At 53.4% G+C, this 24781-nt stretch overlaps 1 protein-coding gene across 1 annotated transcript in view; it reads left to right on the top strand.

Moving 5' to 3' along the window:
• Positions 1-18464, top strand: part of Mpped1 (metallophosphoesterase domain containing 1) — a 74175-nt gene extending 55711 nt beyond the window's left edge. The window contains exons 5-7 of the mRNA XM_032918772.1: positions 11544-11659; positions 14046-14159; positions 16210-18464. Coding sequence (XP_032774663.1) covers positions 11544-11659; positions 14046-14159; positions 16210-16328 — 349 coding nt within the window. The 3' untranslated portion in view covers positions 16329-18464. The remainder of the gene's footprint in view (positions 1-11543; positions 11660-14045; positions 14160-16209) is intronic.
• The last annotated feature ends 6317 nt before the right edge of the window (positions 18465-24781 follow it).

The raw sequence follows: 24781 nt of genomic DNA on the forward strand, positions 1-24781 counted from the left end.
GTGGCTGGTGTCCCAGGGATCTTAGAAGCCACACACGTGGAAATGGTATAAACCAGCCCTTAAAAACGTGTTCGTAGCTTCAGAACCTCTCGGCCTAGCTTTGGACTCTACCCAGACGTGGGTGAGGTGTGTAGGATGAGCCCTCCCCACCAACAGTGCTCTAAGGTTTGAGGCTGACACAGTCAACTTCCGGGCGCTGGTCAGCTACCCTCAGGGCAGCTCATGGTGGGAGAGAGTGACTGATGGTTATTGAATTCAGATGATTCAAGACAAGCCCCATGGACCTGTAGCCCGCCTCCTTTCGTCAGTCTCTCGTTGAGATTCCCTTCCCAGATGATTTTGTCAAGTTGTTGATTAAAACTAACCAGTAAGGTTATTTCTTCTCTCTCCCTGGACATATTGGCTGATGTGTGGAGTTCAGATGTCCTTTCCAGCCTCAGAGGTGTAGTCGTGCCCACAGGGGTGGGGTGGACTTGAACACCATGGGAGGGAATCAGCAGGTCGTTACTCAGGTGGGAAAACTTATACACAGGATGGCAGTATGAGAGTCCATGTGGTTTTAACAGGTAGTGATCTTCTTGTCACAGGGGATATGCAAGCAGGGCTCTGCATGCCAGCAGCGACTCCAGGCAGCCGCCACACGCCCCCTGCTTGTATGTGTGCGCTGGGGATTTGAACTCCTGGTCCTCACCTATTCACAACCGAGTCAGTTCTCCAGCCCTCCAATCTCTTCAGCAAAGTCGGTTTGCCAAGTGATGTCCCCTGCCAGCAGTTGCTTACCTGTACCCCTGCCAACACTTGGTACCATAAGGCTCTAGGTTTTCCTCCCTCTTGGGCGGGTGCTGGTGCTGCCATGAGCCTTGGAACCTCTCCATGGTTTCTGACCGCCTACGTTCTTCCTTTCTGAAGTCTTTTGCCTAGTGCACTATTTGAGGCAAGGGTAATCTGTCCTTCAGTTGGTTTCAGTGGTGTGGGGATGAAACCCAGAGTCTCACACAGGTTCGGCAAGTTCCCTTACTACCGAGCTGTCGTCCTGGCCAGCTCTGTTCTTTCTCTTTTTTACTGGTTTCTCGAGAGGCTTGGTGTGGTCTGAGTGGGAGATGGGTCCTTGGTCACTTGACACCTGACAGATCGACTCCCGTCTTCTCACACGCAGAGCCATGAGATGAGCAGAAGCCCCGGATTTGGGTGCGATTAAACGTCTTTGCACCGTTCTTCCTGGCAAGTGCTTCCAGTGTCCTGCTGATGGGATCTTTGCTCTCTGGGTCACGAAGATTCTTTCCCTTGCCCCACACAACCGTACTGCTTGCTTTTCAGGCTTGGGCATTGGGGCCACTAGGAATGGGGGTACTTGGTGTGAGTGAGGTGTGTGTGGGGTGGGTCCTACTTTGTGCTTATCTTTGTGGGCATTGTCGGCGGGAGTCTGCTCTGGTCTAGCACTCCACCAGCTCATTCAGAACGGGACGGGAGTGCCTTACGTCACCCCAATGACAGGTTTCTTCAGCATCGCCTCTGCTCACTGGAATACTTGAGACCAGGGGCCTCTTTCACACGTAATCTCTAACTGCGAAGCTTGACACGGCACCTGGCTTACGTTGATAAATGTTCCTGGAATGGATGAGTGCACCGGTGGGAGGGGGGATTCCAAGCAGCGGGGAGTCCATTCTAATCCCTCCCTGGACTGTTTCCTGTGTGTGCATCTCTCTGTGGCCCCTTCTTGACCCACACCGCCAACCCCTCACTCCCTAGGTTCCCATTCCAGGCTGGACTCTGAACACCGTGGCCTGACAGTGCCACCTCCTGGCTTACTCCTGGCTTGCCCACTCTCACCAGTTCCCCCAGACCAAAGGCCAGATGCCTGCTTCCCTGTGCCTTTGACCTGGGCCCACTCTTTCCCAGCGTTGGAGGGGAAAGAAGGGGCAGGAGTCTGAGGAAACCCTGCCTCCCTCATGGGCACACGGTGACTCTGTGGGACTCTTGACACGGTTGCTGGTCCCCCGAGCTACAGCCGGGCGTATGTCCGCCACCCAGGGCAGCTCTGGGGTGGAAGTAACTTCAGGAAGAGGGAAGAGTCAGCTTTTACAAAATCCTGCTTCTTCTTCTTCTTCTTTTTTTTTAAGTCCTGCATATACACCCTATTCATTTATGGGTTTTGGATGCATTTTTTGTTCTCATTTAACTAAAAACGGCCTTGATTTTAAAAAAAAGAGAGAGAGAAAGAGAAAGAAAAAAGGGAGTGAGGGGGAGAGTGGAGCTGGCACGTAGCGGGCCCATCTGCTCTAATTACTTCTGGTATTTTGAAAGAAGGCATCGAAACCTGCTGAGACGCTGAACTTCGGGAAGCCGCTCCAGGGCTGCAGGGCCTGCGCCCCGGCGGCTGGGCTCAGATACAGCTTCTGTGTTTGGCTGGGCTGCCTCCCATCAGGGCTGGACCCCAAGGCCTAAGGAGGAGACTTCTCTTGTGTCTAGGAGCCAGGGCGTCAGGGACAAGCTGAGCATTCTGCAAGGCCGGACTGAGAACCCAGCCTGGTGTGCCCGTGCCAGCAGTGTGGCTGTGGTCAGAGCCGTGGCTTTGCGTGACAGTGACACACGGAGTCTCTGTGTCACGGAGAATTAAAAGAGGTCAGATAGAGACATTGCCTGGCACGTACTTGGTGTCTCATCGTGGGGTAGGCTGGCTGCGGCCACCCAGTGTTGAGAGCATAGATAATAATAAAGGTTTCTTTTACATAGCTGGTAACTGTAGACAGCATTTCCAGAGCCGGGCATGGAACAGCAAGTGCCCGGTGGCCTCTTGGGAGGGGGTTCTGGGGGTGGGCACTCATGTCCTCTTTGATGTCCCATTCTCTTACTTTGTACAGCTAAGTAGGCTTGATGCACAGCCTGGGGGCAGGAATGGAGCAGCCTGGGAACATTGTCTGTCTCTGACGGTGCTTAGGGAAGCCAGTCGGTGTGACAGATGTGTGTCCTACCACAATCCCCAGGACAATTAGTGAGGCTTCCGCTATTCTCTCACTGTAGAGATCAAAGTACTGAGTCTCAGGAAGAAGCTGACTTGCTAGGAAGGAAGTCCCCACACGGATCACGGGGAGCTGAGTCGGAGGGAAGCACGGTGCCCTTGGGACAGTCACAACAAGGTGCTGCTTGAATGGCTTTGCTAGGGGAAAAGCATAGTAGAGAATCGTGTTTCCTCTGACCAGACTGGGTTCCAGGTCCTGGGTACGGGAGCCAGGAATCTAGAGTATTGCTCAGGTCTGAGCATCCTGCTGCCCTGAGCTAGGCCCCACCACTCTGGCTTTCTACAGCTTCAGCTATGGCTGCCTGCTGGTGGAATGCAGTGAGCCTTGCTGTGTCTATCCAGCCCTGCTATGGCCATGGCTACATCCCACCTGGCTTCTAGGAACCCTCGAAGGTCTCTTCTTGTCAGCTCGCTCATTGCTATGCTATGTGCAGACTTGGAATCTTCCATCGGTCTTGTGTGAGTTATGGGCTGGTCCAGGACCTGATGTCCAACTCCTGGGGTAGAACCCTTGCCTTTCCTCTTAAAATCTTCACAAACTATATCTGTGGTACTTTTCTGCTGTGCACACGATATGTGTGTGTGTGTGTGTGTGTGTGTGTGTGTGTGTGTGTGTGTGTGTGTGTCTATTAGACTGCCTTTTGACATTAGGGTTCCATTGTGGTCATGTCTGTAAGACTCAGAGTAAGTTGTGGGCAGCTCTATTAGAAGTCAGAGTCCTGTTTGGTGCATAGCTCAGTGTAGGGTTTCCCTGCCTCAGTCTGTGAGTGTGCCCAGCAGGAACCATTTTATACTGGTGTCTTGGCTTGGGGCATCCTCACTGTGGGCTAGGGACCTGTTGCTGGAGGTCTGGGCTCTGGAGACTCTGGTAGAGGAGCCTGGAATGGAGTCAAGGTGTGTGAGTTGGGGCCCAGCTTGAGGAAGATTTGTCAAAAGCCTGGTCCTTCCTCTTCCCTGGCTTGGTGGCCTCTTGCTGTCTTACTCATGTTAAGGTCCGTTCTCCAGAAGTCCCCTTCCAGCATTTGTCTTGGGCTGTCCTACTCTTGGGGTATCTTTAGCTTGAGGTAATGGCCCTCACGGCTTATTCCGGCTACTGAGGCAAAGACAACCTCTCCTCAGGACCCAGGTAGGCACTGAGTGGCTTCCCCCAACCTGCTCTGTTTGCTCTGTGTCTTCATGGATCAGAGAAGGCTATGCTATCTTGTATCGCCGATGAGCTGGAGATGTGCAGGGATACGGAAAGATGGCTGTGACCTCAGGCCTGGGAGGAGGCAGGAGTGTGGGTCACTCTACTGGGGAATGAGGATAGTAGCCTCAGGCAGTGCTGGCGGGGGTACCCTCCCCCTGACACTGGCCTGGCTCTCTGCTGGCCCCCAAGGACAGCAGAATAGGCTGGGCATCGGCTCCTGCCCCTCCTATGGCTAAGTCTTACTGTGCCAATGAGAGAGGCGGCTGCTGTGCATTGAGCCATGGAGGGTGGTCAGCAAGGCCACCTAGTACTGTCTGTCATTGTCTGCAGCCCCACAGTCAGGGGCCACCTGTCCAGGGAGCTGTCTACATGACTGGCTAGGCTTAGGTCCTTTTTCCAGGGGAGCCAGTAGCATATGACACAGCTCAGACCCCCAGAGACCATGCCTGACAGCCATGGGTGTGTTCACTTCTGTTTCATGGCCCCCCATCCCCAGTGCACAGCATCCCAGACATGACGCACTGTGTCTATGATGGTGTCTGAAACAGGGAGCGTCCTTGTTCCTGGATACTACTGAGCTGGTGGCACGTATATCTGTGCACACATGCACATTCAACACACACAGGCCTATACACATGTACGTATATAGTCAATAAAGAACACAAGCCTACACGCACATTTGTGATACACACACACACACACACATGCACACAAAGACACTCATGTGCCCATATGCACAGGTGGACTAGGGAAATGCACTGTCAAGGACACACACACACACACACACACATACACATACACACACACACACACACACACACACACACACACACACACACACACAGTTCTCTCCCCAGTTCTCTCCCCTTCTCTTCTCCTCATCTTCTGCCTCTCTTCCCCATCCACTGCTTCTGTGCTGCTCTGTCCTCTCAGGCTGCTGTGCACCTGCTCACTCTCCCACTCAAGATTAACGTCTGAGACGAATCATTTGCTGTCTCCGCACAGAGTCCCAGCAAAACAAAAGATGAGCGATTCCACATATTGGAAGGGTGGGGAAAATTAATTAGGAATGACAAGGGACCCACTCCGCAGTGCTGCACCGTCTGCTTCTGACTTGGTGGCTGCTGTTGTGGCCCCAGCGGGTGTCTGAGTGACAGGCTTCTGGACACCGGGCAGCTGGTGGGTCCCTGCCCACTCACCCCTAGCCTTGGGCCATACTGGCTACTACCTGTCCACTTCCCCCATCCTCTGACCTCTGCATGCCAGCAGCACCCAGGGATACAGAGGAGACAACTGCCTTAAGTTTCTGCCATCGTAGGAGAGGATGTCCCCCGGAGGTGGGACGTCTGCACTGTGCAGTCTGGACCCTGGACTTGGGAGCTGTGGTCCAATCTCTGGTGTCTCTGAGCCTTGGTTCTCTATTGCAAAAGGGGGTTACAGCCTAGTTAGGGTTCTGGGTGACAAATGACAGTTTCATCTGAGACACCACTTAGCTGTGCTGTCGCTGGTCCCTTGGGGAGTGGCTTAGGAAAGCCTGTCTTCAAGGGGGCTGATGGGAGCATCCTGCGGGTAAGCTGGCCTGACAGAGGTGGGAACCGGGCAGGCTGTTTTAAAGGCTCACCCACAGCTGCACTTGTAGCTTCTAGGCTTGGGTAACTATTTTGTTTTGAGCCGCTGTGGGAAGGCGAGATACCAGAGCACCTCAAGAGGAGGGAATGAGTTAGCAGGCTGAGGCGGGTCTCCTGCAAAGGGCTACGGTGTTATCTAAAGAACTCTACCAGGGGTCCAACCCTCTGTACCCAAGTCCACCATGGAGGCAGCCAGGGTCCCCCAGAGTCAAGCTCTCTGAGCATCAGAGTGCAGGTGGTGACACCCAGATCCAGGTTCTTCCCTGCACAGTGGTCACACTGTGCCACCTGGGCTGGCTCCTGAGAGGGTGAGGGAGACTAGCCAGGGGCAGGCATCCTTGCTAGAGTCATCGTTTTGAAGTTTGACTGGCAGGTCCTTGGGCGGGACTGCCACTAGGAGGGTGCAGAGGGGAGGAGACTAATCTGGAAGGTCTTCACACCTGCCCCCAGGCAGAGCAGCTGGCTTATTCCAGTTTGCATTCGTCTTTCGTCTATGCACTCCTTGAACGTATCTTCCCTGAGGGTCACGTGGCTCAGCCGTCCGCCAGGTATAAGAGACATGGGAGGCCAGATCTGAACACTAGGCCTGGGTTGGAGAAGCCTCCAACAGACCGTCAAGATGGGGAGGGGAACCTGTGCCTGAGGAGGGGACATTCTGGAGGAGATGGCTTTGGAGTCGGTCCTTACGAACATGAGGCATGGGTGGGAAGTTAGCGTCTCCGATGTGGGGGTGGCAGGAAAAAAAGCCCAAGGTTAGCTACAGGCCTGGCTGTGGCTGCTTCTGGAGCCTAATAGTACAGTCAAGGCTGTTGGGGAAACTTCTAGAGAACCTGGCCTGGATCGTCTGAGTGTCAACTGAGTGTCAAGGGCCCTGCGTGCCAAGCCACCAGGACTGCGTTTTTTCCTGGAGACAGTGGAGGAGCTGTGGAGGGATTTGGAGGCGCCACAGGAAATCTGTGATGGATGCAGGCTCTTCCCTGATCAGCCAGGCTGAAGGCTCCTCCCAGGGAGTCTGAGGGAGCTACCCAGGCAAGGAGCTTCTGTGGAAGAGAGAGCTGGTGCCTGGCCACCCCCAGGGGCTTCTTTGCAGCAAGCATTAGCTTGAGTACAGAATGCAGGTGTCTGGGCTCCTGGCCCAAACCCCTTCCTGCTCCTGTGCATGCACAGATATGCTTGCCTTCTCTGTGCTCGCACTTCCTGTGCCTGAACGGGGAGCTCACACCCGTTTCATCCCAAGGGTTAACTGAGCAACTAAGTACAGAGGGTGTTACCATATAGAAGGGTGGTTATTTTTATCGTTTTGGGTTGGAAGAGACAGCCTGGCTCTGGACCAGCGCTCTGGGTACCCAAGTGCTGTACTCTGGCTATGTCACTTAGGTATGGCTCTGTGCCCGTGGGAACCGTGATGGCAGACACCTCCCTGCGTAGGTGAGAGGCCCCTGAGCTGCCCCTCTGTGGAAGCCCCCACAGTGTCCCGTAGGATGGGCTCTCAAGAATGGTCTCTGGCCGGGAAACACTTTGGGGTCAGACCTGCTCAGGAGTCCCTGGGGCCTCTACTACTCTATGCTCTAGGCCCAGGAAATGGGTTCAGCCGGAGGGTCACTCTATCCCAGATGCACCTTGGGGAATATGCCCACTTTGGGGCTGAATGCTTGCTCTGGAGAAGCAGAAACTAGGGCCAGGCAGGCTCTGCTTCAGCTGCATGCTATTGAGGAGTGTCTGTAGCCCCATTCAGCTGTCAGGGAACCCAACTTCACGCTTCAGGGGGACCCCTGTAATGATTGGCCATGAGGAGGTCATTTATATTGGCTAAGCGGGCCTAATTAGGTTTGATCTGAAGGTTAGCAGAAGCACACAGAAAAGCTGTTAAGGGGTTAACCTCGGAGAGATTACGTTGTATTCAGTGCTCTGTTAAAGTTTGAATTAATTTTTCCCATGGGTTTGCTCACATTCTAATTTTCAACTAAATGAGACATCTGTTTCAGAAAAGGGAAATTTGCTCTGGTTGTCATGGCAACTATCATTCTGTAAGAAAATTATTCCAATGGTTACTTTAGAACAGAAAGACAGAGATTCAGGACATAAAGCCGCCTTCGGCTCAGTCGGAATTCTGATGGGCCGCCCTCCATGGCTGAGATGACTTGGATATTGAGGCTGAGTGGCAATGGAGGTGGAGCCCAGGTCCAGGTGATAGGTCATGCTGGAAGCTGCTCCAGGGGCTTTTGGGCACCCCAGCATCGTGGGCACTTGAGCATGCATGGGTGGCATTCCAAAGTCAGGTGGCAGTGAGGACCAGGGCAGTGTGTGTGTGCCCTTCCTAGGAAATGCCAGGCAGCCATACAGAGCCAAAGAGAGAGCTGGCCGCTGTGGTTGTTCCCAGGGCTTCACCGAATACAGCAGATCAGTGCACCCCCGGATAGCACTGGAGACACCAGTGCAGAGTATATGCTGAGGACCGTACCTCCTTTGTCTCCTGGGTTAGAAGCAAGTGGTAGCTGCTGTACCCGGCCCCTGGCAGCCCAAAGGCCTCAGTGAGGTCCCTGGAATCTGCTCAGGCCTTGCCGGTTGGCACAGCCACCCAGGCCTGCAGTGCCCAGGGAAAGCCCTCCTTGAAACTACCTCAGAAATATCTTCCAGAAACTTCCCTGCAGGCTCTGCTTCCCTCGGCTTCCCGATGCTAATGGTCGCTAATAGCATCTGGGTGGGGGGCATTGCCTGTGTGGAAATATTTCCATGAGGCCCTCTTTGTCAATCCCTCTTCCTCCATGTCGTTCCCAGCAGGGCATAGTAGCTGCCCTCGGGGTCAAGCCTGGGAAAGGCGAAGGGCCAGTATGGGGCAGAGTGAGTATGGCTGACCCCAGACCTCTAAGAGCTGAAGTCCTGCTGACCGCTGCTCCGACCAGGAGACGCAGGGGCTCATCTGTTTTGGAGTCTGAGTTGTTGGGAAGAGTCACATGGCTCACAGGTGGGCGGGGTGAGCCAGGGAGGGAAGGAGAGGTCAAAGATGTGGGAAGGGAACAGTTCAGGGCTAGGTGCACTGCTGAGGTCTGGATTCCCCATTGTGCTCTGCCTGGAGTGCTGTGTGGTCCTGGGGTGAGTGGCTCCTCTGAGCATCCCCACGAGAGCCAGTGTTCAGTTTTCCCTCCAGAGCGAGGTAGTCCCGAGGGGAAACTGCTTGGCAGAGGTGCTCCAGGCTGGCGTCCAGGGTTCGTGGGATATCTGCTGTGTTTCAGAAAGCTAGCCCTGCAGTGGCTCAGGAGAACGAACAGGTACCCTTCCCCATACTGACGAAGCCTTGTCCTGCCACGTAGGTATTTGACTACAGGTTTGAAAAATGAAGCCCGTGTTTGGAAGACAGCACCAGACATACACTGTTCCCCGTCCTGTCTGCTGGCAGGAAACTGAGTGGCGTCCATGCTGCTGTGGCCTTTCTGACCCCTACTCGCACGCCTTCAACTGCACAGCTCTGAGAATCCTAGACGGTGATTCAGAAATCTCACAGCCCCGTTCTCCAGGGTGCGGCAGGCACAGTCCAAGGAACCTGTAAAGAGGAGTGGCCAGTTCCAACCAGGGCCATGACAGAAAAGGACCTTACCTTGTGGCCAGGGCCTGTGACTAGGGTGGGGGTCGGGGGCACTGTTTAGTTAGAACTGTCTAGCAGAAGTTTCCCTCCCTGCTCTCAGCTCCTCTGAGGTCTCCCATCCTGCGTCCTCACTAGAAATGCTCTTGCCAATCATCAAAAGTGCAACTTGGAAAACCCTGCTCTAGAAAAAGCCTTATGCCCAGGCTTGGTGTGTGGCTCCCAGGAGATGTCTGTGGTGATGGGTAGGATGGTGATGATGGTGGTAGCAGAGGGGATGGTGATGATGGTGGTAGCAGAGGGGATGGTGATGATGGTGGTAGCAGAGGGGATGGTGATGATGGTGGTAGCGGAGGGGATGGTGATGATGGTAATAATGGTGGTTTCCATGAGACAGGATAATGGAAGGTGATGGTGGACGTGATGGAGTTGAGGATGGTTGTGGCACTAGAGACATTGGTGATGGCCACATGGAAGTGATGGCGGTGACAATGGTGACGAAGAATGGAAGCAGTGACTGAAATGGTAGAGGCGATGGTGGTGATGACTACGATGGCTGCCAGGATAGCGATGCTGAAAGTGCTGATGGCATCGTCGGGGCTGGTGGATGTGGTGATGTGGATGGTGGCAGTGATGACTGTAATGGAGGAGATGGGGATGCTGGCAGAGCGCCGAGTCCTCAGAACTCCTGTCACAGGGCCTCCAAGGATTCAGGAATCTGTCCGTCCTGGTCACTCTAACTCTCTTAAAACTCACCCCTTGTTTAAGGTCACACAGGTGGCAGGTAGTGGACCATCCTAACCTCAGGCAGTTTGGTTCCAGGTTCCTTAAAGCTGTGTGGAGAAGGGGATGGGGTGGGGGAAGAGGAGGAGGAGGAGAGAGAGAGAGAGAGAGAGAGAGAGAGAGAGAGAGAGAGAGAGAGAGAGAGAGAGAGAGAGAGAGGAGAGGGAGGTTTTCCTTCAGGGGAATGCTTAGTTATCTGCAGGTGGATGTGAGCAGGCCTGAGTAGGCATGTCTGAGGGAGGAGGCTCTCCCCTGAGCTGGTCTTTCAATGGCCGATTCCAGTCTAGCCACTGTCCCCTGATGGACACTCCCCATGGTAATCCTGTAGGAAAGGTGGCCGTTCTGTGGCTGGGCCTTGATCCTTGGTTCTCCTTTCGCGTACCTGGAGTGAGAGTCATGCCCTCCTCTGGCCCAGGGACAGGACCACCTCCTTCACTGGAGGCTCTGAAGCCTGCTTCAGTGGGCAGAGGAAGCAGGCAGAGCCACGGCTGCCTCTAAAAGCCTGGGATTTAGGAGTCAGGACTGGGGTGGTGGTGGCTGGTGTGCACTGTCTGGATCTGGTAAGCTTTCTTGGAGGTCTGCGATGAAGGACTAGCCTCAGGTTTGAGGTGCTGGCTATGACCTAAGGTTCCGGGGGTGGTCAGTGTCCTGATCACAGTCACCAGAGGGCCCTCAGCCCCATTTACACAGTACTTTCCTGCCTTCAGGGCTGGGGTCTAGTGCAGAAGAAGGACCTTTGAGCCCCTCCACAAGTGACCCAGGGTGGCCGCCCACCCTTCACACACCCAGGTCCTGCACTACAAGTTTGACGATAAGAGCAGCAGGTCTGGGTCTGAGCAATGGCTCCATGGGCCCTGTGTCGCCTGGGCGTCTTCCCTGCTTGTGTAACACCTCAGTCTTAGAGCCCAAAGCCTATGAGGGTAGGCGGGGAGTTCCCGGGAATCCTAAGTAGGGGTGTTGGTAGCTGCCCTCAGTGTAGAGGGAGCCCTTGGGTTTACAGGCAGGGGTGTCAGCCATGTTGGCCAAGAGTAGGGTTCAGGTGGCAACTAGGGGCCCATGAGGGGTTGTGGGGGAAATGTCGCCTGCTCAACTCACAGCATGTGGTGGTAAGCAAATTAAAGAGCAGCCTGCACCTGCTCCTGGGGTCTGCCTCACCTTGGTCTGGCTACATTGACAGCCGCTGCCTTCTATTCTTGCAAATGTCCTCCAGACACTCCCAGTTTCATTTGGATTGAGCTTCCAGGTGTCAAGCCTCATGGCTGCTTAGCCCTGTGACCTGTACCCTCCTCTGTGACTGCGCCATGCTCTCGAGACCTTCCCTAAAGCGCCCCTCTTCTCTCCTAGGCAGCCCTGGTTCTATGGCTGGGGATTCAACCTCCCGAGAGGCCAAGCGCTCCTCGAGAAGTGGAACCTCATCCCGGAAGGAGTTGACATCCTTATAACTCATGGACCACCACTGGGTAAGTCTGCGGTCTCCGGTTTACCTGGGCTGGGGGCTTTGGAGGATGGGGTGTCTGGTGTCTGGGGCTGTACCCAAGGAGTACAGGTTAGACCCTGCTGGGTCTAACTTGCTGGGGTGCCACTCTTACCAAGCCAATGTCCTCAGGGCTGAGGACTCCACCTCCCAACATTGCTTCTGTCCGGTGCACCTCTACTGTGATCTGAGCGGAGGCTTTGGCTCACCCATTGCTCCTTCTAGGAGCCACTGGCTTCCTGCTTGGGCCTGCCCCAGCCTGCCCCAGCCTGCTCCCTCTAACATGTCTCCCAGTTCCCTCCCTCCTTTTCCCATGATGCATCTTGCTGTAGCCTCCTCCCTGCCCTAGCCCTGGGTACCTGCCCCTGCTCCATTTTCAGTGGGGGAAGCTCTGAGGCTGAGGCCTTTGCCAGGACAGCACAGCAGGATGGTGACCAGGCTTGTGCCCCTCCCCCACAGGGTCTCCGGCCAATGGGCCAAGTCCTTCCTCAGTGTCACCTGAGCCACGTGGGTTCTGTGGACTTCCTCCTCTCACCCTGATTCCTGCTCTTTTCCCTCACTTCCTCCATTTTACTTCCTTCTCGCCTTCCTGACTTTCCATCTTCTCCTCTTCTGCTCTTCTGATTATCCATCCTCCAGCCATCCAGTCACCATCCATCCATCCTCCTCCATCCACTATCCATCCATTCAATCCATCCATCTATCCATCCATCTGTCCATCCATCCACCCACCCTCTATCCATACATCCATCCTCCAGCATTTAATCCTCATCCACTCTATATCGATTTATCTATCCATCTTCTATCCATTCCTTATCGACTCATTTATCCAGCCACCATTACTCCTCCTCATCCATCCACCCTCTATCATTCATTCATGTCCCTCATCTATCTATCCATCCATCAATTATTCATCCATTTATCTATCTATATACTCACCCATCTGTCCATCTATCCATCCATCTGTCCTTCCATCCACCCATCCATCCATCCATCCATCCATCCATCCATCCATCCATCTATCCATCCATCCATCCATCCACCCATCCATCCATCCATCCATCCATCCATCCATCCACCCATCCATCCATCCATCCATCCATCCATCTATCCATCCATCCACCCATCCATCCATCCATCCATCCATCCATCCATCCATCCACCCATCCATCCATCCATCCATCCATCAACTCTATTTCAGACTGCAGTCAGGAAGTCGGAGATGCTAGAGACCCCCACCCCAGACCTGTCTTAGCCCGCACTCCCACATAAGGACGGGACTGTGTGCTTCCAGATTCTAGGGCAGCACTTCTGTCGGTTGGACGAAGCCAGGGTGCAGAGATCTGAACAAGTCTGCGAGGGGGAGGAACTGTGGAGACTAGGACATAGCCCTACCACGAAGCCCATTCCTACTCACCACCCACTGCATGTCTGTCCCTTCCCTTCCCTTCCCTCCCTCCCCCACCCCTGCCTGGCTGTGCTCTGGGCCTCAGCACCTCTCTCGTGGTGAGTCTTGCTGGGCACACTGGGTTGAAGCTCTCCAACCCTTGCTGGTAGCTCCCTGGTTTATCTCGCCCACCCAAACGGAGAGGGGCCGGCAGAAAGCTGACTGCTCACTCGAAGCATTGATTGTTTTCCGTTTGTGTAGCCATGGAAAACTAATAAGCCACCACCATATGGGGCAGCTCCGGGAGGCTGGCGGCCAACAGACACAGTGGGCACCACGAGAGGGTGTCTCAGCCAAGGAAACTAGCTTCATGCTTCTGTGCCCCACCCCCACGTATCCCAGGCTGGGCTCAAACCTTTGATGTAGCCAAGGGTGACCTTAAACTCATGATATTTCCGCCGCTACCTTCCCTGCATTGGGATCACAGCCGCACGCTATCACATCTACAGTGCCCCAGAGCCTCACGCCAGATAGGCGAGTAGTCACCAACAGAGCTGGGCCACAGCTCCTGTGGGGTTTCGGAGAGAAAATTTCTGAATGGGAAATTCCCCTTGGAGGCTATGGAGGCTCCACTTTGGCTTCCAGACACTGGGGTACCATGGGTTCAGTTTGTCCTTCTATAACGGGTAGCTCCAAACAGCCACTGGAGCAGCTACGGGCTGAGACCTGTAGTGGTTATAGACACCTGAACCCACGTGCCTGGCCTCCCACGGGCTCTCGTGAAAGAGTCTCAGCCTCGTCAAGGAAGGAGATCGTGCCTCCATGAGCTGCGTGTTGACGGGGCTTTTCTCTGAGGCGCCACAGGGTTCTGGAACTTGCTCTGCTGGGAGAGAGGGTCTGTGCTGGGGCTGAAGCATGACTTCAGGTCCCTCCTAGTCTGCACTCATAGATGCCACCCTCCATGCCTTGTTGTCTCCCCACACAGGCTTTCTAGACTGGGTCCCCAAGAAGATGCAGCGTGTGGGCTGTGTGGAGCTGCTCAACACGGTCCAGAGGCGAGTCCAGCCCCGGCTGCACGTCTTTGGCCACATCCATGAAGGTGAGCGAGTGGGCAGAAGGGGAGGGAACCTCCCGGAAACTGGCCCTCTAACTGGCCCTTCCGGGACTTCTTGCCTTCTTTAAATCCTGCTCACTAGCTCCCTCTCTGACTTCTGCAAGGAATAGCTTGCCTCTGTGGCAGAGGCTGCTTCACATGCTTGCTGCCCTGGTTAGCATGGAAACCTGGGGATGTCCACACTGTGGGCAGGCGGATCAACCCACACTGCCCCCCACGCCCAGCCTATCCCTGCATGTCCGCTCACCTTCTCAGTCCTCAAGTGTTCTTCCTGGAGCCCAGTGTCAACATCTGATACAAACCTCTGCTGTTCACTGGTCTGCTGACCCTGTCTGTGGTTGGACCAGGGTTCTTGGGCCTCCACACCGTGCTCACCTATAGTTTTATAACTTATAATAAACTCCAGCCATTCCTTGAGCCTCTCTGAGCACTGTTCTTGGGAGTCAGGATAGTGGAGCAGGTTTGTCCTGGGGAGGCTCTCAGAGCTGAGCAGCAGACTGGCAATCAAAGGAGAGCATCGGAGCTCATGGGGCAGCTCGTGAACAGTGAGTCTGTAATGATGGTCGTCTTCTTGTGTGCATTCAGGGCCAACATATGTAAGGTTGCCTTTGACCCAAACCACATCCGTACACATTTGTATAGGCAAATCGGTGCTCCAGAGAAGAAGGGGAGCGCATTCTGTCTGAGGTGAGGACAGCGTGAGCCAGGAGAAGGGACTTCAGCAAGCAGAGTTGGTGGAGAGGGCCTGTGATTGAAGGCAGGAGTGTGACAGTGATCACTGTGGTGATTGAGAGGAGACCAGAGATGATAATGAGGGTCACAGTGGTGATGACAGTGGGGACGAAGATGGTAGCGGTAGTGACGCTCGGAAGACAGTAGGGATGGTGGTGATGTCATCGCAGGGCAATGCTCATAATGAAGAGGGTCTTGGAGATGGTGGATGGTAGTGTGGTGATTGTCACAAGGAGGGGGATGACTGGTGTTGATGGAGAGATGATAGTGATGGTGTTGATGACAATGGTCATGAGGTGGTAGGGGAAGTGTTGACAGTGATGATCCTATGGATAGGGATGATGTCATCGCGATGGCAGTGATGATGTCATGGTGATGATGGCAGTACTGGGGATAGCAACAAGGAAGGTAGTGATGTAGTCCAGGAGATAGTGCTGATGGGTATGGGGTGATGATGTCATCATGATGGGGATGATGATGTCATCATGATGGCAGTGATGATGTCATGGTGATGATGGCAGTACTGGGGATAGCAACAAGGAAGGTAGTGATGTAGTCCAGGGGATAGTGCTGACAATGGGCGTGGTGATGAGGATGTCATCATGACAGCGGGAATGATGTCATGGAGATGATGACAGTGCTGGGATGCTGTCAGAGACTGCAATGGTGCTGATGATGATACTGATAATGTTGGTGATATCATTGGTGAAGAGGATGAAGATGTCATGGTGGTGATGGCAGTGCTGGGGATGACAAGGATTGTAATACTGATGACAGTATGGCTGCTGATGTTGGTGATGCTGATGGTGGTTGCCATGGGGATGATGACAGTGATGGGATGGTGATGGCAGCCATGGTGACAATGTGGCAGCGCACTTTGTGGACATAGCACACAAACACACGATTCATCATATCTGATGAGATGGTGATACTGGGGACTGTGGAAGTCAGGTGCCTGTACCTGGTCACATCTAATATGCTGACAGTGGTCACAGAGACCATGCTGATGACTCCTGCTGAGGAGGACGATGTGAGGGTGATGATGGCTTGCTATGTGCTTCTCCTGTGATGTGCCCTGACCTAGGCACTGCATTTGGGCATTGACCTCCCTGGTCCTCCTGGCAGGCTCAGAAGGACCTATTATCGCTTCCATTTGGCAGATAAAAGACCCAACTTTGAGAGCTGTAGCAGCTTGCCCCAGATATGTCCCACTATGCCACCCGCTATGGCAAAACACCCATAGCTGCCCCAGCCACCAGATAGCTCCAGATAATGGTCTGACAGGTGCATGCATCCTTTCCAGGGTATGGAGTCATGGCGGACGGGACCACCACCTATGTGAATGCGTCCGTGTGCACTGTGAACTATCAGCCTGTGAATCCTCCCATAGTCATCGACCTGCCCACACCCCGGAACTCCTGACTGCTACCCACTCCAGCTCTGCCTGCCCACGTCAGCACCATATGTCTGGCCGAGAGCCTGGATCCCCTAACCTACTTCCTCCCATACAGAACAGTCCGGACAATCCACTCGGCCATGGGACCAGCCAATCAGGAGTAGACTCCTTGGGATAAAAGAATTGGCCTTTGTCAGTCTTCTGCTGCCTGTACGGGGCCTTGCAAGCCCTGCCGGGGGCACCTGGCTCATTTCCGTTCTGTGTGTGCGCACCTGCTCCTCCCTTCTAGGGCTGACAAGCTCACAGCCCTGTCTCGCTTGGGAAATGGCAGAAGCTCCATTCGACACCCTCCAGCTTTGAGAAGCCGCTGCTCTCGAATGGGATTTGGGAAGTTTTATACAAGATGTCTTGCTACCCAAGTGCGTCTGTGTGGCTTGTGAGCTACAAGGTCGGGGCGGGGATGTATGGCCTGGGCACAGGCAGCTCTTCTCTGGCTGGAGGAAAGGAGTTAGGCCTGCTCCTTGTGTGCATGGGTCTTGGGAGTGTTCAGGGACATCTCAGGAATTCTGACAGCCCCTGGCCAGGCCTAGAGCAGATGGCTTGGCTTAATCCCCCATTCCTTCCTCAGGACCCTGCCGACAGTGTGGACAATGGCTGAGTGTCCCCAGCTACTGCTCAGAGCCTGGATTTGGGTGGGTGGGGGGGCTTTGTTCTTCTGGGTGGCCAGAACCTGCTGGTTACTCATCACAGTGAGGCCATGTTAGATCCCCTGGGACCAAACTGTGTTGTAGATCACAGTGGCCAGGGGGTTCTGCGGGCTGAGGCCCTGGGCCTGGTCATGTACATGCCCCACGTGTGTGGCACGTGTGCTCCTCCAAACCTAACCAGGTTGTTAGTGTCTAAAATGGGCTCCATCCTTGATGTGATTGATTTCTCCTCAGAGGCTTCCAGGAAGCTTGTCAGTACCACCGACCACCGGGAGGTGGCGCAGTGACAGAGCTGCCCTGGGTGCTGATGGCAACCCTGCCTCTGCAGGCTTTCTTGAGTTAGGCCTGGGTGAGCCCAGAGTGGGCAGAGCCAGTAGGCTCTGAGTCAGGGGGAGGCAGAATCCATCGCTGTCTATTTAAAATTCCGATATTTGTTCTTTGTGGACTGTTTTTGCACTCATTCTGGTTCTTAGTAACATGTCACTAAAATAGTATTATTTGTCCCGACTCTCGATGTTTTACACCCTTTATGCCATGCATCAGACACAAAGGCCTCACTTGCTTGGCCTGGCTCCAGCCTTGGGGACCAGCTATCCTGGTACCTTTACTCGGTATAATTTTGCTTTATCATCTACAGACATTCCTGGAAGGTAGGTACTCTTGCCCTGTTACAGAGATGAGGCCACTGAGGCCAGAGAGGTGAGGTCACTTGCCTGAGGATGCACAGCACAAAGCAAAGGAGGCAGCAATGAAGTCTGGCCCTCCATCCCTGGCCACACTGTCACCACTGGAGTTCCCTCTCTCTACATGGCAGGGCCTGGATGGAGTCTTGCTTAATTTGGAAGGGTCCTGTTCAAAGCTGCCTCCTGTTCGTTCTCAACCGAGAGTCTCTCAGACTGTAAGGAATTCTGAGCTTTCAGCTCAGCATCCCAGCATCCTGTGAGACCCACTCCCAAGTCTTTCTCTGAGTGAGTGAGCTGGGCTCTGTGGCTCACTGTGGGTGAGGTTGCATTCCCAGGCCACCTTTGGTGCACTACACTGGCCAAGACAACTGTGTCCCACAGGCCACAGGGCTGTGGAATCTTGCTTGGGCCAAATGGTTCCTGGTGTGTGTGGGGCATTTACAAGGTCTCTCCTTGGTGCCTCAGATGCATGGCGTGTTTGGGGCAGAGAAAATACATCTCCCCTGTGCTTTTTCAGCTCTGCAGTTTTTATGTGGACCAAGAACTATAAACTTAAAAAGCTTCCTAGGGCATCTTCAGAATGCGGCATATTTTTGTGTGGAGAAGAAAAGCTGTGGAATGTGGAAGCAGCTGTCTTGAAGAGAAGATTCATTGAAAGTCCTCAAGATCTGAAAGATGGCGGCCTGCTCCTCAATCATTTTGGCATAATTTGATTGTGGCTGTAATTTTTTTGTCAAGCATGTCAGACAATAAAGTCTTTGTAAAAAGAAAACACAGAGTCCACCTGGCTGCTCTTTCTGTGGGGGTGTCCCTGGGTCTTGAGGGGGCAGAGGAAGAACTCCAAGACCTAGTGGCTAAAGACCCCCATGTGTTGATGACTGTACTCCCTGCTTGTCTCACCCCACCCCCCTCCCCCGTGAGTGCAGGAACTGCAGAGGCAGCATCATGGGCAGGACTGCGTGTCTGAGCTTCTAAACAAAGCATCGTGGTGTGGCCCAAGTGCTGGGTTGTCCTGAATGTGACATGGCCAACCCAGCCTGAGAGAAGCACCCCGGTCTCAAAGTCCCTCCCAGCTACAAAACTTCGACCATTTATCGCCAGCTGCCTAACCAACTATTCATTTTTCCACAGTCATGCACTTGCCTGATGATTCATACTTTCATGTGTCCATCCATCTACTCAGAAAACAAGCACCCATCTACTCACCCATCCATCCATCCACCCATCCATCCATCCATCCATCTACTCACCCACCCATCCACCCATCCATCCACCCATCCATCCACCCACTCATCCATCCACCCACTCATCCATCCACCCACCCATCTATTCAGAAGAACAGCTAACCATCTACCCAGACACAGAATTATCCATTTATCTATGCACCAACAAAGCTGTCCATATATACAGTCCTCTGACCATACACTACTGAAGAAACCATTAATTTACCCAGCCCCTCGATATCACTCTATTTATTCATCCACCCATCCACCCACCCATCAAGTCATCCACCCTTCTGTCCTTCCATCTGTCTTACATAACCCCACCCAGCTCTCTATCCATCCCCCCACAGCCATTAGCACTTCCTGAAGGGCCTGGCTTGGATGACAGAAATGCCAGGTGGTGGTGGTAACCAGTTTAGGAGGAAGACTGATTAAGGTAGATGTGAGGATAAAGGGCCCAGAGAGCCAAGGACGGCAGTACACATGGGCTGCTGGTCACCGGAAGGAGGTGTGGATGTAGAACAAGTGTCAGGAAAAGCCACATAGAAAGGGACACAACTGACATCATAAGTAAAGCCAGGAGGCAGAAAAGGCCTGAGGAGTGGCCTAAGGCAGGCATACAATAACAATGTCCCCGTAACCTTTCCTCAGACAGGTCCCCTGCCCAGGGCTTCGTAGACCTGCAGCATCCTGTCCTGGGACCTTGACTTCTGAATCATTGTTCCTGAGACCCTGGTCTGTCTGAGGAAGCCCACCAACTTCTACCCATAACCACTGGGACCACAGTAGGGTTTCTGCACAGGGCGTGGCCCTCTGAGGCTGTCACCTTAAGATATCACCATATTGCCAGAGCACATGTGCCATGTGCCAGTGCAGTCTCTGAGGTACCCTTCCCTTCCCTCTCTTCCTTCTCACTTCACTCTACTGCCAAGGGTATCCCATTGCAGCCCTGCTGAGATAGGAGCAGAGAACCACTCTCCGGGGACTCACCAGAGCATGTGACTGACTGTCTAAGGTCTCCTGTCCCTGCCTCCTAAGGGCTAGAATCACAGATGACTACCAGGCACAGGGGGCCGTGGGGATTAGAACCCTGCTTCTCTTGTTTGCACATATGCGCTTTAACTTCCAAGCTACCTCTTGCTGGTTCTATTTAAAAATAAACAATCCAGAAACAAGCCTCTTTCTCCTAACTCTGGGTTGGTCTTTTTAGTCCGGTCTTCAGAGCAAATGTTGAAATTTTTAATGAAAATCTCTCTCTCTCTCTCTCTCTCTCTCTCTCTCTCTCTCTCTCTCTCTCTCTCTCTCTCTCTCCTTGCTCTTTGGATACTGTTCTTTGTTATCATTTGTAGCAGGTGTTTCCCAGAGCCTCCTGCATTGACAGGTGGTCATCAGCCAATGGCTAGCCTGGGGGGTGGGGCCTAGAGGGAGGGCCTTAGCTTCCTGTAGGTATACAGTTGAAGAGTGTTGGGAACTCAGCTCCCCTCCTCCTCCTGGCTGCCACAAGGTGAGCAGCCTTCCTCTGTCATGCCTTCCTGGTACATGTACCACATGCCAAAAGCAGCCAGGCCAATGGACCCTCTCTGAGCAGGTGAGCCGAAAGAGCCTTGCTTTCTTAGATGTGCTCCATCTTGGGTATTTTGCCCCGGAGAGGAAAAGCTGACTCTGTGGGTGTTTCTTTCAAACCTAAGGTTGAGTGGATTGTCTCTTGGGTGTTCGTTCTGTCTCACACACCTGTGCTGTCCCGGGTCAGCCTCTGGTGTGAGGTGTGCTAAGGTTCATGCTTTTTGCACACAGGCACTGTTCCTCTAACCCACAGTCCTGGCTGGTTTCCGTGTGTCAACTTGAGACCAGAGTTATCAGAGAGGGAGGAGGCTCACTCAGATGAGGAAATGTCTCCATGAGATCCAGCTGTGAGGCATTTTCTCAATCAGTGACCAATGGTGGGCGGGGCCATCCCTGGGGTGGAGGTCCTGGGTTCTGTGGGAAAGCAGGCTCAGCAAGCCATGAGGAGTAACCAGTGAGCGGTACCCTTGGTCCTGTGGGGGCTTTTTCTTGTTGTCTCCCCAGCATAAGGGATCCTAGAGGGGTGAGTCATGAGTGAGTGGGTAAGCACCCTCTTAGAGGCAAAGGGGAGAGGGGATGGGATGAGGGGGGTGCAGAGGGGAGACTGGGAAGGGGGACAACATTTGAAATGTAAATAAATAAAATAACCAATTAATTAAAAAATAATAAAGGAAGGGGAAAAAACCCTCAGAGGTCTGCCTGCCTCTTCCTCCCGAGTACTAGGACTAAAGATGTGTGTCGTCACGCTTGGCTCAATAATTCAAATCTTAGGGAGCAAGTACAGTTGGGAAGATGTATCCGCAATACAGTCTTCCAACGCAGAAGCACCTCACAGCTCTACCCTGATTTTGATCTCTGGTCTTATTTTTCTGTGCTGCATAGTCTACCACCGCACAGGAGGAACTGCGGGGAATTTTAGGCTTACGTCTACCTGGAAGGGGCTGTCGGAAGCGGTATTGCAGTTGCACATGCTAACTGGAGATGCTAGTGACGTCCAATGACCTGATGGCACACTGCCTGGTTAATTCTAGGAGCGTCTTGGCTCTCAGGAGTGTCCTGTGCAGACAACCAAGCTGTTCGACACGATTCTTATTAGTTTCCTCGCTGTTTGGACTGCCGAGACACGCTTGTGTGTGTGCATGTGTGCCTGCATGTGCAGGGTGTACATGTGAGTGCATGTGCATATGTGCAGGAGTGTAGACCAGAGATCAACCTTGGGTGACTTCCTCAGGTCCTCTCCACCTCATTTTTGAGACAGGACTCCACTGACCCGGAAGCTCACCAAGCAGGCTATGCTAGCTTGCTGTCGAACAGCCCGGGAGATCTGCCCATCTCCACTTCCCCAGCGCTGAGATCCCAAGCACATGCCACTGAGCCCTGCTTTTAAACATGGGGTAGGGGACTCACACTCAGGTCCTCAAGCCTGTGTGGTGCTCCCTTTCCTGACAGCACGTCCTCCCCACTCTGATCGTATCTTTGATTCCATTTTGATCCCTGTTGACTGATTTGTACTTTTTACCTAATAACACTGTATGGTTTCAGTGGTTGCTTTAACAGTTTGCAGGGACATCTGAAAGCACCCTTGTCTATCTTTAGATACTCTGCCTTGCCACTCACTGGAACAGACCCTGCCCTTCCAGCACAAGCTCAGCTCTTTGTCCTCATTCTTTGTGAAGCCATTGTTGTATCTGTTGCAGTCGAACCAATACATGGCTACAGATTGTGAGCCGTCACCTTCGAGGACAGTGGAAAGCACACAGGATTTCTTTCACTTTCAGTCATTTCATTTCCGATGCCCTTCATTTCTCTGAACCTCTTGTGTCCTGCCTGGTGTTTGGGTTTCAACTTGACACAAGCTAGAGTCAGCAGAGAGGAAGGAGCGTCAGCTGAGGAAACGCCTCCATGAGACACAGCTGTGAGGCATTTTTTCCAATCAGTGAACAAAGGGGAGGGTTCAGCGCATGGTGGGCGGGGCCATCCCTGGGCAGGTGGTCCTGGGTTCTATAAGGAAGCAGGCTGAGCAAGCCAGTCAGCAGCACCCTCCATGGCCTCTGCATCAGCTCCTGTTTCTGGGTTCCTGTCCTGCCTTCCTTTGAGAATGTACAGTGATGTGGAAGTGTAAGTCATATAAACCCTTTCCTTCCCAACTTGCTTTTTGGTCGTGGTGTTTTGTCCCAGCCCCCCCCCCCAAAAATACCCCTAAGACACTTTGTAACACTGTTTAAGAAAAACATCTGCCACCGACTGTTAATCTGTTGTTGTCAAGGCAGGGTCTGTATAGCTCATACTAGCCTTGAGTTAATGATTTGCCTCCTGAGTGCTGGATTGCAGGTGTCACTATGCCCAGCTCCAGCCTTTTTTAAGTTTTTGGTGTGTGTGTGTGTGTGTGTGTGTGTGTGTGTGTGTATTTCTATGTGCATGTGTGCATGTAGACAGAGGTGAGAGGTCAATGTCAGGTGTCTTGCTCTCTGCTGTGTATGTATATATGTATGCATGTAGGTATGTATATTTATTTTGAGAATCTCTTGCTGAACCTGAGCTTGCAGGTTATCTAGCCTGGCTGGCCTGCAGCCCCAGGGAGCCTACCCACCCGACCCCAGGGCTAGGATAACCGAGTAGTGAACAGTATGGCTGGCTTTCACAGGCTGTACAGCAAGCAGTCTGCCCACTGGGCCACACCCCTGGTTCCTTGCTCTTTTGTGTATCCACAAAGCTGCGACCCTGCCTTGGTTGGGTCTTTTGTGAGCTGTGCTGTGTTGGCCCTCATCTTTGGTCATCGTGGTTTCTGGGGAGAGGTGTTCGGGTTTTCCCTCTAGCCCTCCCTCCCCTTGTTGGCTCCATGGCTGTGTCTTATAGGATGTGCCTGAGTGAATTCCACCTGCACCTGTGTTCTTCCCGCTGTGGTTCAAGGGTCTTCAACAGGTTTGTGACCGCTCAGCCATTGTTCAGGCAAACATGGTATCAGGAGGTATCCTCTGGGTTCTCTTCCCGATTTCCTGTCCCGTAGCTCCCAGGCTCCCACTCTCCTCTCTGCGTCCACACTGCTGAGCACCCCCACCCTCTCATTCTTCCTTTATTTGCAGATGATTTGCCATTGTCACTGTGGTTTGCATTTTCCGAGCCCTTGGTTTTCCCCTCTGCAGAGTTCTCTGTGTGGGCACGTTTACTGCCTTCCCTTTCCATGGCTACAGGCCCGCCTGCTGCTTTTAACCGCCAGCAGTTCCCAAAATTTACACACATCTGAGGCTGATGCTTGTCCCTGCAGACCGTGGGTTTTGGGGGATCAGGTAATATTTTTTGCTGAAAGTTGGGCATGTGTGCCAAAAGGGCGTCCACCCTATTCCATGCAGGGTAAACATTCTGGGCTTCATGGGCCACCTGCAGAGCTGCCTTGTTCTCCTGATGCCACACCCCCTACTCCTCCCTCAGTTCCTCAACAGTGGCAGACAGAGTCTCAGCCACGAGAGGGTCAGGAGTTGCCTCTGGGTTCTGAGAAGGGAGCAGCATCAGAAACCACAGGCTTTCAGTTCAAGGCTGTGTGGGGAAGACGAAGGCTGAGGTGCAGGATGGGGGGAATGCCAAAGTCTAGGCACACGTGTGGGTACCCACAACCCTCACCCGATCCTCCACATTGTGGATTTCAATAGGTTACACAACAGCAACAACAACAACAACAAACCATGCAGGGGCCCTTTTGGTTTCTGGGGTTGGAACAACACCTACCAGATCTTCTAAGAGCCCAGTGTCTCCCAGTCTATGTGAGTGAAGGGCTGCAATGTGACCCGATTACAAGTGTCACACTAGGCATCCGACTGGCAGTGCTGGGAGCTAGGGGTGAGGCCGAGTTTAGAAAGCAGGGATCCCTGTGCCACGAGGCCCAGTAGAGCAGATCTCTGGGCCCAGGCTACCGACCAACCTGCAGCTTTGCTTTCTCCTCAAGAGGGACTTGGAGGTCAAGCCTGGTTAGACCAGAGATGATGTTTACCAAGTGTGGGTGCAAAAGCAGGTCCCCACTCTCACCCTACCAGCTGGACTTTGTGTCCAGCGTTCCCACAAAGAGAGAAGGGATGAGGGTGGCATGCGTTTTGCAGCCTAAGGATGTCTGCCGACTTCCTTCCTCAGAGCTCAGGGGGAGGAGCCCCAAGCAGGTGACCTTAGAGCTAGACCTTGGGAGGAGTGTGGGACTCAGCATTAGAGGGCAGAGCAGGGCTGTTGTCCTCCGTATACTGCTCTATGAACACGAGGACCAAGACCAATTTGGGGAGGAAAGGTTTATTTCATCGTACAGCTCTGAGGTTCCACC

This window comes from Rattus rattus, chromosome 1 (genome assembly GCF_011064425.1).
Source record: "Rattus rattus isolate New Zealand chromosome 1, Rrattus_CSIRO_v1, whole genome shotgun sequence".
Classification (NCBI taxonomy): Eukaryota; Metazoa; Chordata; class Mammalia; order Rodentia; family Muridae; genus Rattus; species Rattus rattus.